This window comes from Quercus lobata, chromosome 11 (genome assembly GCF_001633185.2).
Source record: "Quercus lobata isolate SW786 chromosome 11, ValleyOak3.0 Primary Assembly, whole genome shotgun sequence".
NCBI lineage: Eukaryota > Viridiplantae > Streptophyta > Magnoliopsida > Fagales > Fagaceae > Quercus > Quercus lobata.
Window position 1 is genome coordinate 450,998 of NC_044914.1, and position 14,713 is coordinate 465,710.

The following is a 14,713-nucleotide window of genomic DNA, read 5'->3' on the forward strand; positions in this document are numbered from 1 at the left end:
AAATCTGATAAATATCCAATCTTCTGCCAAATAACTTGAATTTAAAATCTCACCATCATTTAAGTAAGATAATGAAGTTTCCAAAATTGTAATAGTTGCAATGAGTTCATTTAAAATGACAATAAAACTATTATAATTTACGTAATGTAACCACAGCTGTATTTGAAAAGATTCTGATATTATCTGTAAATAATCATGCTAGAATCACAAGCAAAAGGATATTCAACTAGTTTCCTATATTTTTCCTCCAAAGAGTAATCCGTAGCTTTCTTTAGCAACTTGCCATCTTATCCTTTGACATTTTGTGATGGAACAAAAAAATGGTTAAATGTGAACTAAAACAAAATTTTATCAGTGCGTTTTTGGACTGATGGTTTCAGAATTGAAGTATAAAAACCAAAATATATTTTGCCCACGGGCAAGAACTATCATAAATCAGCCTGAGCCATACTATTCACAACAGAGTCCACATCAGGGGTTATAGAGGCACGCTTATTGAGCTCCCCAACTACGCAACAATGCTTCTCTGCAGTATTGATTGCTACAACATCCTGAGCAAACACACAATCTAGACCTGGAGAAACCTGCATCCATTTCAGAAAAGAAAAAACTTAGATGTTTGGTGAGAAACCGCTATTCCTTTTATTTTGTATTGTATTAACTCGGATAATTTAAAAGAATAGGAACTTAATAAAGAATATAATCGATTAATTTTGTGTAATTAGCTAACTCAATAGTTGATCTAAGATATTGAACAAGTTTTGCAATGTAATTGACAAGTTTTTCTTTTTTTTATATCATATGACAAAGGTTTCCAAAATGTTTTGACTTTTTGATCGGCAACAAAGGTTTCCAAAATGTTTGACTTTGTATATGATATACCAATGTAGGCTATTAAATGTCTTATGTAGTTGTCTTTGGAAAGAACGGAATTCCAGAAGTTTTGAAGGATGAGAACGGAATATCCTTGAAATTAAAGCCTTCTTCTTTCGTACTTTGTTGGATTAGAGTGCTGCTTTTCTTTCTCCACCTTGTTTTTCTCTTTTAAATTTGTTTGATCATTGTCCTTTGACTCGCTTGTACTTCTCTCTTAATACACCACCAGTGTTTTAGGGTTATTTTCTTTCTAATACAATTTTTCGTTACTTATCAACAAAAAAAAAAAATGTTTTATGTAGTTGAAGCGTGTAGAGTGACAAAATGACTTTCAATTCTGCTTCTTAGTTTAATTACAAAGACTACTTACATCATAAAGGCTTTCACCAAGCTTCAGCTTAATAGCACCACTCCTGTATACTAGCATTTTACCCATGAAGCCTGCTGGTAACTCATCCAAAGCACAGGTCTTCTTGACAGTACGTGCACCCCCAGGACGCCTCACGCTGTCAGTTACCCCCCGGTCATCTGAAGTCGCTGACCGCTTTATCATAGGCATAGTTGGTGGCAACTGAAGAAATAACATGCTTGCTTCCTGATTCTCCTTCTGCAAACCAACCCTTAAATCTATAACAAAGGAATTAAGAATGAAACACTAATTGATCAGGTTACAAACCATTAGACCAAGCTCTACTGCTGGATTTGCTGAATTTTCATCATAAGCTATGGTTTCTGAATCCCGCGCAAATTCCTCCTCATTAAGAATTTCTACAAGCAATACACTTAAGTTAAATGTAATCTTATAGTGCAGCAACAGAAACCAAGTTTAATCATGACAATGAATGAATCCTCAATACTAGAAAAGGAAACAGAAAGAATCAAATCAAGCCAAACCGCCTATAAGAGGGCAACCTTTTTCTTCTAGTAAGTGAATAAGATGACACCCGTTTAGGTAAATAACAAAGCCAGTAGCATTCTATGGTCGGTATAACTCATGGTGTTACTCTGGTAAGTAGCTCCTATTTTAAGTTTTATTTATTTTAAGATGTGCCTCCAAACATACCTGGATTTCCTGAATATGGCCTCCTCACAGGAAGAGTTACAGGATAATAACTGTAGTAGTCCTGCAGCAGCATCCAACAAAAGCAATAAATAACCGCACACACAGCTACAAGAAAAAGAGATGGTAACAGGAACCAGTAACCAAGCATAGTCATTTGGGTCCATAAACTTGACATTTTTACCTACCCATGGTTCTTGATATTCTTTCTCTCTCAGGCCTGAAGCAAATGCACTACCTACATACACGTTACATGTGTAATGCACTGGAAACATCTTGTTAGCAGCTAATTAGAAAAAGAGTGCCTCAAAGGGAACATACTCTTTGAGGCTGATCCTTGATTGCTGTCGTTAATATTCCCGGCCCTAGGAACACCATACCTTAGAGAAGGAGATGCGCCTCCCACACCGAATGCAACTTGTACTGGTGCCTCTGCAAAAAAAATAAAAATAAAAAATAAAAAAATAAAAATAAAAATAAAAAGAAGGATTTGGAATCAACATGTGTATATTAAAATAGGAAAAAAATTTATAATTTACAACATATATATGATGGATCTAAAATACCATAATCACCAATATGGTACTGTAATCCACAATAGAGAAACATTATTGCCAAGAATTATCCTAACATTGGTAATAGCTTTAAGTAGAACTAGAAACTAAGTGAAGATCCATGACCTAGAAATCAGAAATATACAAGTCCTCCAACCTCAAACCAAGCACAGTAATCTAGTTTCATGAATTCTTTGGTTCTTTTTATAGATATATTACAATTCAAGAACTTGTACAGGACTGGACACGTGAATGCCCATTGTTTACAGGGAAAGCAGAAGTTATTTTTGCTCCAACAACCATCAGATCTCATGAACCCATTACCAAGAAAAACAAGATTTGTTAACTAACTCCAGCTATAAGACGACAGAAAAAGAACTGCTCATATAGCTTTTAATATACACTTACTTAGAAGTTGCTAATTTGAAATAGAAGCAGCAAAGAAAAATAACAAAACTTGTATACACAAATAGGATAAGTGAACTAACAAAAGTTCAAATCTGAATACAAGAGAGACAAAGCAGCATAACTAACAAGAACTTACCTTTCTTTTCAATCTTAGGTTTTGCCCTTATGGAACCATCCTATATAAGAGAAAAAGTCAAATATAAGAAACTGGCAGCTCAGGAAAATTGAACCTGGATATAATGTACATCCATAATGATGAATAGAAACATTTTGATAAGAACAATTACATTGAAACGTCGTAGTAACTCCCTAGCCTGGTTAGCATCCACATCCTCCACCACTTCACTGCAAACAACAAAAAAGAATGACACAAACTAAAAGGAAGCAAGCCAAGAATTGGCAAATGCATTCATTCTATTTAACAAAATTATACTACGTTTTGACTTCAGGCTTTGGCACTCGACGAGGGGGTGCTTTTGGTGCAAATCTCATCTGCAGAAGTTCCAAGCAATTCATCAGAAAACACAGGTAGAATAACCATAAAGCCATAAGTTAAAAAATAAAAAATATTAAAGTTAAAAAAAGTTTCCAAACAAACCTTCCTGGGGGCAGCATTAGTGTCCTTGGAAGGTCCAGATGCCATTGGAATTGAATGGTGGTCTTTGTAAGAAAAAGAACATAACTTAATGACTAGTTAACTCGATACTCAATTAAAAATAGAAGAGCAGTGTTAAAATGGAACTACAAATACCAATATGCTGCACATTGTAGATGGGGAAGCCCAAAGTTCAGCCAAGTGGGTGAGCCATGGCTGTTGTTCAGGCTTCTTTTACTCATTACACATATTACAAAGTTCAATGTGCACACACAAAACATATCCCACCAATTTTCATGGTCTCAGAGAAAATCTAAGTTATTGTAAGAGTGCAAATAATCCTAAAATCAAACCAACTTTTCATTGCCAGTTAACGTTTGATCCATATAATCTAGAAGAATGGACCGCCTGCTGGAAGGACCGACAATTTGTAAAACACACGTGCTGATTAAATGGACTCAACCACTAACCAGTTGCTTAGATAGAAATATCACAAAAGAATGGCAAACAAACAACATTCCAAAATACAAATATACAAACAACTATCGGATTACAATTAATAGAAGGGATACTCATCAAAAGCAAGGGGCGCCGCACCTATAAGGCCCAAATCAATCAAGATTCCATTTGGCTCTATACTCTGCACCCCATTGCATTAACCACATCAGTTTGCAAAATCACAATGTCAATAACCATTTGTAAAATACACAAACACAGAAGCACATAACCAAAAAATGACCTTTTTTTTTTTTTTTTGTTCTTCTAGACACCAGTATATTCTATGAAAAGTTTGAGCTCGATATAGCTAATGATTATGCCCAACAATTTCGTATTGGGTGCAAATGTATATTATTAAATCAAATATGGTTACAGAAGGAATTAAGAATATAAGTGAGTTCGATTAATAAAGTCTGTCATCGTCGAATAAAGTCTTGATATCAAATCTCACCTAAACTAAACAGAAACCATTGCTGTATTGGTACGATGATAAAAAGGAATCCATAGAGCGAAAGTCATAGGTTCAAATCCTATCGTATCTGATTCTACAGAAACATAATAAAACCACGTGGGGTGTGTTCAACTTCGATATACAATATATCTATCAGAAAGTCAAAAAACTAAACTAAAACGAACAGAGAAACAAAGAAGAAGAAGAATGTGATTAAAGAGAGACTAGGAAGGTGGCGAAGGCTTTACCTGTTACCCTTAGATTGTCTTGTGTGATCAGAAGCAGAGCAACCAATAGTAGAGATAGAGAAAGAGAGTAAGCGGCCAAAATTTTGTGTCTCTATCAAACCGTGCTATTTATATACGTCTTTACGAGAAAACTAACCTTTTTTTTTTTCTTTTTTCTTTTTTTTTTAAGAAAATGAAAATGTCTCTAATGAAACCTAAAGAAGAGCTGAGGTCCCCGCGTGTATTATAATTTGTTTGGGCGTACGAGGTGTGTGAGGGGCATGGAGGCGGCATACCGTGCATCATATGCAATATCCCTTCCTCTCATATGGAGGTCGATCTCACATGTGTGGGGTCTACCTGCATGTGAGAAGGGGGAAACATATATGGTGTATTTTCTCGAGAGCATGAAAGTGTTTGACAAATGACAATTACTCTCCTCAAATTCTTCAATTCCTTACTCTACAAGTTTTTACTTTCTAGTCTAAATTACCACCTATTCCCTCCCCTCCCAACAAATAAATGAAAATAATTGAGCGCTATTAAAGCTCTCCTTCTTTTTATATTTATGGTGAATTCTATCATGAATATAATTAGTGAGATCAATCATGATTCAGTAAAAGAAGGAAGTGTCACATCACCATACTCCAAGAGCACAAATTTTTTTTTTTTTAAATTTTAAGAGTAATGATAGTCACACATTCTTTATTACATACTCACTCACGACCACATAGACTAAAACACACATTTTCAAAAGGGAGTATATGTCGATGTGCAATAATATTTTTTGTAATTTTAATGTAGGTTGATTTATTAAAAAAAAAATAACTTCATAATTAAATTGGTTTTTATATATATCATAATTTAGCTTATCTAGACTTAAGTTCATACCAGTTTTATGAAAGAATATATTCATGAAAATACTGAATTTAAAGTTCTTCTTTTGTTTTGTTTTAAAAAAAATATGGATGTGAAAATACAAAAATTTAAAACTCATTTTAGGGAATGTACATTTGAAGTAATAAAATTAGTATTTTTATGAGAATATATCTTATCTCATTTTAAATTAATTTCTAAATTAAAAAAAAAAAAAAAAAAGTATATACTACTAACATACCCTAAAGTTTGGACTAATACCAACCAACTCCAAAACAATTCAAAATTGACCAATTTGGTCCCTAAAGACAACTTGGTCTTTAAATATCGTCACCCTCTATTAGTTTCTTTCTCTTCTCTCTGTGATTCTCTCATCTTCGTCCCTCTCTATTACTTTTCTCCCTTCACTCATCCTTCTCTCTCTAATCTCGGTTCTAGCATGACCCTTGGAGTAGTCCTATTTCTTTGAAAGAGTTCTATCCGAAATTGTTTGCCTGTGCAGTGGTTCAAGAAGCTCTAATTTCTGATAAGATTTTATATGCACTAGATGGGGGAGGTAGGAGTTGGAACTTAAATTTCCCTCATGAATTTAATGGTTGGGAAATGGAGAAATTTTACTCTTTCTTTGAACATGTTTTTGCCAAAATTCCAAGGGAGGAGGGTGATGGTCTAATTGGCAGTTGAATCATAGTGGTATTTTTTATGTGCGTTCCTTTTATAATTCTTTATTGAAAGCCCCTTCTGTTTCCTTCCCTTGGCAGAGCATTTGGTGTGTTAAGGTACCTAAAAAGATGTCTTTCTTTTTATGAACTGCTACTAGGAGTGGTATTCTTACAATAGATAACCTTATTAAGAAGAACTTGCCTCTTGTTAATTAGTGTTGTCTATATTGGTATGATGAGAAAATTGTTGATCATCTTTTACTCTGCTCTAAAAACTTGCATATTTTGGTTGGATTTAGACAAATTTTTGCTGAAATGTTAAATTGGTGAGGCTAATGTGAATGCTCTAAGCTAGCCAGACACACAAGCATCTATAATTTGCTTTACTTGATGCCTGATGTCTTTTGCTTCTCTATTCTAGCTTGCATCTCAAAGCTCCAAAAGTCTATATTTTTTTCTCCCAAATTAGAGTGAAAACCCCACTTTTTCATTTTGCCTATCTATTTTTTTAAAATACATTTTCTAATAGACACTATCATTGTCTTTATTTTATTAAATAATTGTTTTCTATTTTATTAAAAAAATAATAGTGTTCAATCTATTTTAATGATTTTTTTAATTGGTGTGAGAAAGAGATGACTGAATATTTTAATCCTAAAAAAGAGTTTACTTTAAGTTAAAATAATCTCCACACCAGGAAAGTCACTGTAACTCATCCAAAAAGATTTCCTAAGATAGACTATTGGAGATTAGTTTTTGGGGTTCACAATCTAAAATGAAGAGGATTCTGGGTTTGCCTAGTCTATTGGGGATACTCTTCCAATGTCTGTCCCAGTTCATTGTTTGTGGCAACATTGCTTTCCTCAAAACATTGCATAGCTAAATCATTCATTCGAATGACAAAATGAAAAGTGTAGATTCACAAATATCTGGTAAATGATTGTACCCACTAAGGCCAAGCCAAGATGTTGCTATTAGGTAATCAAGGTGGGAGAGCTTGTGTACTTAACAACTTCCATCTAAACCAACTGCAATCTTGTAGTATTCTAGTATGTTCCATACCCAATCTCTATTCTCTTGCACCTCTTCAAATGAGATAAATAGAGCAATAAGCACTAGAATAATTTGTTCTATGCCAAATGCTAATATAACACAAAAACTTATTTTTGCTACTTTAATATAGCATTTAACAATACACCCTCCATCAAATTATTTTAACATTACAGGTTTACAAAACCTTAAAATGATATAAATGACCTATAAAAAATCATTTAATTTCTCTAAACCCAAAACTTCTCTCTCTTCTCTCTCGTATTGAAAAAAGAATAATTTTTTTACAACATTCTACAGTACCCTTCTACTAGTAGAAGGGTACTGTAGCGTGTAAGAAAATTGGGATTTGACACATCTCATAAAGTATGGTTTTGGTACTTGGTGTGCTGGTGTGCCAAATGCTAAATTTTTTAGCATTTGGCACAATTGCTCTACTCTTATTAGTTTAAAAGCAAGCAATAATCAAGCAAAGCATCAATTAAAGCCTTAATCTTTGATTTTCTTTCACTTAAACAGCAAAAAGGAAGCAGTCATACATGTAGCATACATGAACAAATCTTTTATCATTTCCTAATTTCTCACTGATTGTACTGCTTGCACTGTTGCAATTAGTTGTGCCATGACAATAGCATACTGAACAGCTGTGTGTTGGGAAGTATAGTGGTCTGCGAGGCCATATTCTGCAAAATTTGGTTCTATATGCATAAATTGTCCTGGTAATGATCTTTTTGATACAGCTTCTTGCCATATCTCAAGAAACTCTCCCATGATTTGCCTGGCTTTCTCCATAGAAGAAATGGGAAGATACTCAACCTGCATGCAACAAATGAGTTCCATCAAAACAGATTATTGTTCATAAAACACCACACAAGCAAGAGTCACTAAATTTTCAAATTGCATGACATTCATCAGTGGATACTTTTCCTTGGGGCAATAAGTAATACTTCAAATCTTTCTAGAGGCAGGGAGTCTGAAAATGGATTTATTTCAGTGAAATCCATCTGAAAGTTTCAAAAACTAACCATTCAGCAGATACGAGTAACCCAACATAGCGCACACTTCGTACAGTCTCCAAGATGTCAATCCTACATATTAACCACCGCTTAGGACTGGTGGTATATGCTCATATTCAACTTCACCTTGCATTCCTATCTCTATGTCATAATCAGATCGAGGTTACCCAAAAAGCCCCATTTTTTTATATTAGTGACTTACACATGCAGCCAATGGGGCTTTGAACCTATAACTTCAACCTCCATCCATTATTGTAAAAGAAGGAAGTGTGATTTGCCGATTAAGCCAGAGCTCATTAGTAAGGTTACTGAAACAACCTTAGCAACACATTATTAAAACACATTACACTGCCTATTTCCATAAGCGCCTGTTGTGAAAAGACTTGAAATGCCATATCTATATCATGTCCTAACCTAAACCTCACTTTGCACAACCATTCAAAACCAAAATAAAAAATTTAAATAACAGAATTTTCCTCCAAACCAGTTTAGAGGAAAATTCATCCAACCTACTACATGGTAACTCAAATGGGCATCCACATGTACAGTTTCTCACATGACCTATTTAAAACTCATGTGACTTGTTTAAATGATTTAATGCCATATGATTAAAATGCACATGGATGGTCTTATGAACAATTATGAGGAAAACCTTGTCCAAATCAAAATGCACTCTCCACAGTAACAAACTCTATACATTTCCATTCATCACTTAAAAAGCAATAATGCATCTTATATATGGCACATCATGTGTCCATGAGATACCCTGAAAACCCAAGGTCCAATGCTGTGGTGAATGGAACTTGAGACCTCCGAAATTATGCCACATCCTTCAAGTCCATTGACCACCGGATGTTCCCAAAGGGACAAACCAAATAACGTTAAATATGAAAGATAGACACCAAAATTTACCTCCATAACTATCCCTCTCAAATTTTCAGAATGAGTAGGAGATACTTTTCCCACTCGCAATTGAAAGTCACCAAGTTGATACTGAAAGCCCTACACACGTATCCATTTTGGTTAGAAAAGGGGAAAAAAAATGTATCACCAAAAAATTTAAACCAAAAAACAAAATTTGAAATCTGCATTAAATTAATTAGGGAAAAAAGAAGGGGGGGGGGGGGTACAAACATCAAAATTAAGGGCAATGCGAGTTTTGTATGACTGAAGCTTCTCCATAATAGTCTGAATAGAGGAATCAGCTTCAAGAACAATTCGTTGGCCACGGATTATGAAGTAGTACTTGTTTGGCTGCTCTGGCACTGATACCCCTAGAAAATCTCGCGGGAACTCGGCCGCCAGTGATGGCTCTGGTAGTGGTGGAGGAGTGGAGTAATTATGTAATTTCAAAATTAAAAACAAAAATAAAATGGAATGAAAAAGAGGTATATACCTCGGGTATGGGGTTTGTACAAGGTGAGAGTGGCTTTCCACCTGCCTTGTTTGAGGCCATTGATGCTCTCCACACACTGCGACACTTCGCTCAGTATTTGGCTATTCACCGTGCTTCCCGCATTTGGCTGCCAATGCAATACCCTACAATACAAATTACAGTGCCCAAGTTAACAACAACTAACTATTTATTTTCCACAACAACAAAAAACACACATACAGACAGATTTTCATTATTATTTTTACCATTTGAGTGGCATGGCATCTGTGTGGTCTGGAGCCTGGCAGGCAAAGACAAGACGAGAATGAGGTTCTGTCAAGGAAGTAGTCGTTTTCAGGAACAGGATTCTGCAGGATAGATGAGAGAGTTCCGTGGATTGGATCATTAAATCGGATTGAGGATCATAAGAATTAAGATGCTACTTTCTGTTTATGTAAGTTTGTATGTGCGTAAAAAAAGAAATAACAATAATCATAATTCATAATATATGTTAAAGAATCATTTTCACAAAAAAATAAATTTGGACACACATTACTTATAAAGGCAATAATGCCAAATTACAAATACATGAACATATAACAAAGTTCAAAATTAAAATTAAACCATAAATATACATAATGTACCAAATAAACATCATATACCAAATAACAATGTTTTCAACCATTTTCCATAATAATAAGCTTCTTGTTCAAATCCCATTTTAGTTTCTCTTACCAGCAACCAAACCCAACTAACTAGACATGCATATCTAAAATAAATACTTAATTTAAAGCAAAAAAAATCTGTTTTGCTGCCGAAAAAGCTGAAGGAAATGAAAAAATGACCAAGCATTTTTATTCAAAACCTTGGTTTAGTTTCTTTTTCTCATCAACCAAACACATACATCACCAATATATAGCATATTCTCAGCAACAAAAATGACAGCTATTTCTCAGAGGAACATTGACAAACATGTAGTGCGCACAAGATCTTTAACTACAACCCAGTATAGAACTGAGAAGAGAGAAGTCAGAATCAAACCCCCAAGTCCAAAATCAAAATCAAGCAAAACCCAGATGAAACCAATAAGAAAAAACGACAAAAAATGACCTCAAAATTTACCATTCGGTTGGCTGGGTTATAACTTATAACAAAGGCCATAGGTTATGTTGTTTTAGTAATGATACAAGTGTGTGTAATGAAGAAAGATCTAGAGTGAGACAGAGAGACACACCGAGAGAGTGAGATAGAGAGATGATTCGGCAGAATTCAAGGGGTTGCGTTGCTTGTTCCTGTCTACTCCTATTGAATGAGAATCGAAGATGGGCCAAAATTTAAGCACACAATGATATTCACTTCATGCCATACCAAATAAAATTGAAAAGACCTTTTCCTGAAGCAAATTTAGGCTTTTTCCTTCTTTCTCAACCCTCAAAATTTACATTATTCTACGTTTCTAATTTTTTAAACATTATTCCACGTTTCTAATTTTTTATTTTAAAAAAATTAAATATAAATAAATAAATCTAACGTCCACACAACTACCTTACCTCTTTTTTCTTTTTTTGGGAAAAACACACAATTATTTTTTTAAAGATTACTTCTTCAATGCCTCCACGTGAGAGTTGTAAAAAACTAATTAAAAAAAAAAACAGCCGATAATTTACCCCCAAAAAAATTAAGAATTTCTCGTCGTTATCATCTAGCCATTTCAAATTTTCAATGTTATCCCAAAAATAAAACATCTCGTCTCACCATCTTTATTGTCCCAAAAATATTGTCCTGTTTCTAAAAATAAAAATCATTAATTTACTAATATTTCTATTATACCCCTATTAATTTATTAATTCAATTTTTTGATAAATTTTTTTAAGGGTTGTTTTGAAAACATATACATTTTTAAAAGGTAGACAAAACAATAAATGATATTTTCTTAAAAAGTTTGACTTTTCAAGCAGGACAAAAAAAAAATGGGACGGAGGGAGTAATTAATGTTAGGGGACTTTTTTTTACACCTAATTTTATTTGTGTACCACCTATTTATTTTCAAACACCACTAATAAGTTATTGGGTTTTCCCAAATATTTTTTACTCTATTATTATGTTAATCACAAATGTTTCATATCTCATTATCTAAATTGGGTTATGATATAAACTATCACAAAAAGTACCAAAACTCATATTTTATCCAATTTTATTATCATATTCTATTTAAAACCCAAGAATACTTATGCTTGGCAATATTTGAGAAGCTCATGATTCAGGTCCATGGCGAAACAATTTTATCAATGGAATTCAAATCCATAATCAAAACCCATGATTTAAACCCATGGCAATTTATTTATCCAAAACTCAATTCTCATTGGCAACATCAAAGCTCAATTTTTATTGGCAACATCAAAACTCAATTCTCATTGGCAATATCAAAGCCCAATTCTCATTGCCAATATCAAAAGTCCAACTTGCGTTAGCACTATTAAAAGCTCAAGCTAACAACTTGGCATTATTCTATCAAAAGCCCAAAGTTATTAAATACTCGGCAAAATACTATATCATAATTATTTCACTTAAAAGTTCGATAATAAACAATACTTTAAATTCTTAAACATATTATTACAATATTACAAGCTCATGAAATTTATGAATTATCTATTCACCCATGGCAATCATCTTGTAAAAGCCCATGGAAAGTTATGATTGTTAGACCCATGACATATATTTATTGTTATAAATCCATGAAATACATGGACATCATTTGCATCACGACATCCATAATATACGCCTTCGACACTCATGGTAAACATTCAAACCCACAAACTCATCATTTAAGTTATGATGCGATTATTAGAAACCATTAACATTATTGCAACATGGAATTCATCAAAGTAAATAGTATTTACAAAAGTATTTTGAAACTTGTCCTAAGGTTTCAAACATTACAACTAATTGCTCAAAGGCCCATTGCAAGTATTTATGAAAAACCCAAAAATATTTACTAATAAAATCCATGAGGAATGCAAGCCCATGGCAACACGTGCACACAACCCAACCCATGTGAGCAAGCCCAAGCAAAAAACACAAGCAACTAACCAAAAGGCAACTAAAGACTCATACAAGGGAACCAAGCCTTTGAGAATGGATTAAGGGCTGTCCCGACAATTTTCTACCACCCTCTACCTGATGTGAACAATGCCCAAGGGTTGTCATATCAGCTGAAGTCAAAAAGATGAAGAGACTTCATGATCTTCCTCAAAACTGCACCACCAATAGAAGGGGAGCTGAAACTAAATTATTCAAACTTCAACAAATTGATGCTATAAATGTTAAAAACGATCAAGACCTAATTCATGTACTAAGCCCATTAATTTTAAAGGGGAAAATTTGGGAACATGTGGTTTGGAGGGCATAAAGGGATCTCCAGCGGAACCCCCTGAAGTAGACTAGAACTTGACACTTGGCTTGGGGTGTTGAAATCTTACTTCTTGAGGGACCAAATCTCAGTTTGCAGTATTAGGATTCATTATTGATACACAATAATTAAAGCTCAGCCCCGAAAATCTTAGCACTTAATGCAAAAAGCTCTAAAATCCCATCATTACCCAAAGAAGCAAAACAATCCCTCAAAGTGGATTTTCCTACTTTTGATCAAAAATATCAGGAAAGTTAAACCTTGATTTCGTCACCCTTGATGAGTCATGCATTTTTGGATTCTTGTTAATCAATGTTTCTCTAAAGCTCCATTATAAAAACATACACACCTTAGCCCACAGGAGGAGGAGGAAGCATCTCTAAGAACTTCTGTCATTGACTACATTTTGCAGAAATTCAACCCCTATTAAGCTTTCTTTAAGCTCCCCAAGCTCTCTTGAGCTCACTCACAACCTTTCTCAGCCTATAGTCACCATAACACCAACATTCACCACCTTACTTATACCTTCCTACTCCATAAACGTCCCATAACTGATTAGGACAGCCACTCCCTTTGAAACCCTTGGTTTATTTACTACTTTGCTCGTGGTTTAGCTTTCCTTAAGCTCACCACTTATCATTTTCAGCCTACACTCATCTAATCCTAGATATTCTTCTCACCCCTCTACACAATCACAGCTCAAAAATGTCCTCCAACTAGACACAAACAGCCCATTACTCACAAAAACTTCAATCTCAGTGTTAATCCCATCTCACTCACTCAAAATAGCCTACATTCACCTTATTCATGCCTTGTAATTATACACTTACCAAAATCTTAGTTTAATACTTGCTGCACTGAGCTGGGGATCTTTCTCTCCTTTCATTCCATCCTATTTTTCCTCTTTTATTTGTAATTATTGAGACTTTAATCATTGTTTATCATTATTATTATTATGAAGGATATAATGTATTTGCAACAATTGAAATTTTCCCTCACATTGATGTAATGATGGTTGAAAGTACTATAAATTCCCTTGACCAAGACACACAAGGGCCCCTAGGAGTGAACACTTTCCTAAATTTATTTAATCATTGACTGCTGGACTCTAAGTATAATTTCACCCCTACTGGTGGAGATAATATCGTACCGCTAGAGGACTGATTTGAACTATGACGCCGTAACAAGACTAATAATATAACAAACTAACAATACTAATGTGTTTATTGGGCTTTATTATTGTCTTCTTATTAGGGTGCAGCCTTTATCTCTTGCTTGGGCGGACTTGCACCACATCGATAGCCTTTGGGCTTTATTTCAAAGGCCCATCGTTGAGTTTCGGCTTGGCTGCCCCATATTCTATTTGGGAACATCAAAAATTTCCCCCTCAACAATTAATTTTTACTTATTTTGTAACGAATCAATAATTGCTTTGACCTGGATTAGATTTGATAAATGCAATTTGACCATAAATCCTACTCTTAGATAATAGGATCATGACACACCACCTAATTTAAATTGGACTAAAAATAGGCCAATCAGAGTTAAGAGATTATATTTACCTATAGTCGAATTTGATTTATGCAAGTGCACCTTATTACTAAAACTTTTTTTTTTTTTTAATATCTTCTGATTTGGTGGTCTGATTAATGCTAA

General features: G+C 34.2%; 2 protein-coding genes across 6 annotated transcripts; both read right to left on the bottom strand.

Moving 5' to 3' along the window:
* Positions 1–136: 136 nt before the first annotated feature.
* LOC115967931 (DNA-directed RNA polymerase III subunit rpc4) lies at positions 137–4,838 on the bottom strand. Of its 2 annotated transcripts, none has more exons than XM_031087088.1 (11): positions 4,691–4,838; positions 3,497–3,558; positions 3,332–3,390; positions 3,186–3,243; positions 3,035–3,074; positions 2,258–2,368; positions 2,125–2,174; positions 1,940–2,000; positions 1,553–1,644; positions 1,247–1,483; positions 137–584 (listed from the first exon to the last, which is right to left on the bottom strand). In XM_031087088.1, the coding sequence occupies exons 2-11, from the start codon at positions 3,539–3,541 to the stop codon at positions 429–431; spliced, it is 909 nt and encodes a 302-aa protein (XP_030942948.1). In that variant the 5' UTR covers positions 3,542–3,558; positions 4,691–4,838; the 3' UTR covers positions 137–428. The 2 variants fall into 2 exon arrangements, with proteins under 2 accessions (XP_030942948.1, XP_030942949.1); XM_031087089.1 differs by having other exon boundaries at positions 3,335–3,390; positions 4,691–4,836.
* Positions 4,839–7,719: 2,881 nt separating this feature from the next.
* Positions 7,720–11,096, bottom strand: LOC115969606 (mediator of RNA polymerase II transcription subunit 20a-like). 4 transcript variants are annotated; one of them, XM_031089293.1, is made up of 6 exons: positions 10,883–11,093; positions 9,915–10,016; positions 9,670–9,812; positions 9,408–9,586; positions 9,186–9,275; positions 7,720–8,073 (listed from the first exon to the last, which is right to left on the bottom strand). In XM_031089293.1, the coding sequence occupies exons 2-6, from the start codon at positions 9,926–9,928 to the stop codon at positions 7,831–7,833; spliced, it is 669 nt and encodes a 222-aa protein (XP_030945153.1). In that variant the 5' UTR covers positions 9,929–10,016; positions 10,883–11,093; the 3' UTR covers positions 7,720–7,830. The 4 variants fall into 4 exon arrangements, with proteins under 4 accessions (XP_030945153.1, XP_030945155.1, XP_030945154.1 ...); XM_031089295.1 differs by lacking the exon at positions 9,408–9,586 and having other exon boundaries at positions 10,883–11,096; XM_031089294.1 differs by lacking the exon at positions 10,883–11,093 and having other exon boundaries at positions 9,915–10,022.
* Positions 11,097–14,713: the final 3,617 nt, after the last annotated feature.

Coding starts and splice junctions, on each gene's coding strand:
- LOC115969606 (XM_031089293.1), bottom strand. Junction 9,587..9,669: donor GTACAAACCCCATACCCGAG/GTATATACCTCT, acceptor CACCACTACCAG/AGCCATCACTGGCGGCCGAG. Junction 8,074..9,185: donor TGAGAGGGATAGTTATGGAG/GTAAATTTTGGT, acceptor TGTTGCATGCAG/GTTGAGTATCTTCCCATTTC.
- LOC115967931 (XM_031087088.1), bottom strand. CDS start 3,541: ATGGCATCTGGACCTTCCAAGGACACTAATGCTGCCCCCAGGAAG. Junction 3,391..3,496: donor CTAATGCTGCCCCCAGGAAG/GTTTGTTTGGAA, acceptor GAACTTCTGCAG/ATGAGATTTGCACCAAAAGC. Junction 2,175..2,257: donor TCAAGGATCAGCCTCAAAGA/GTATGTTCCCTT, acceptor ACGTGTATGTAG/GTAGTGCATTTGCTTCAGGC.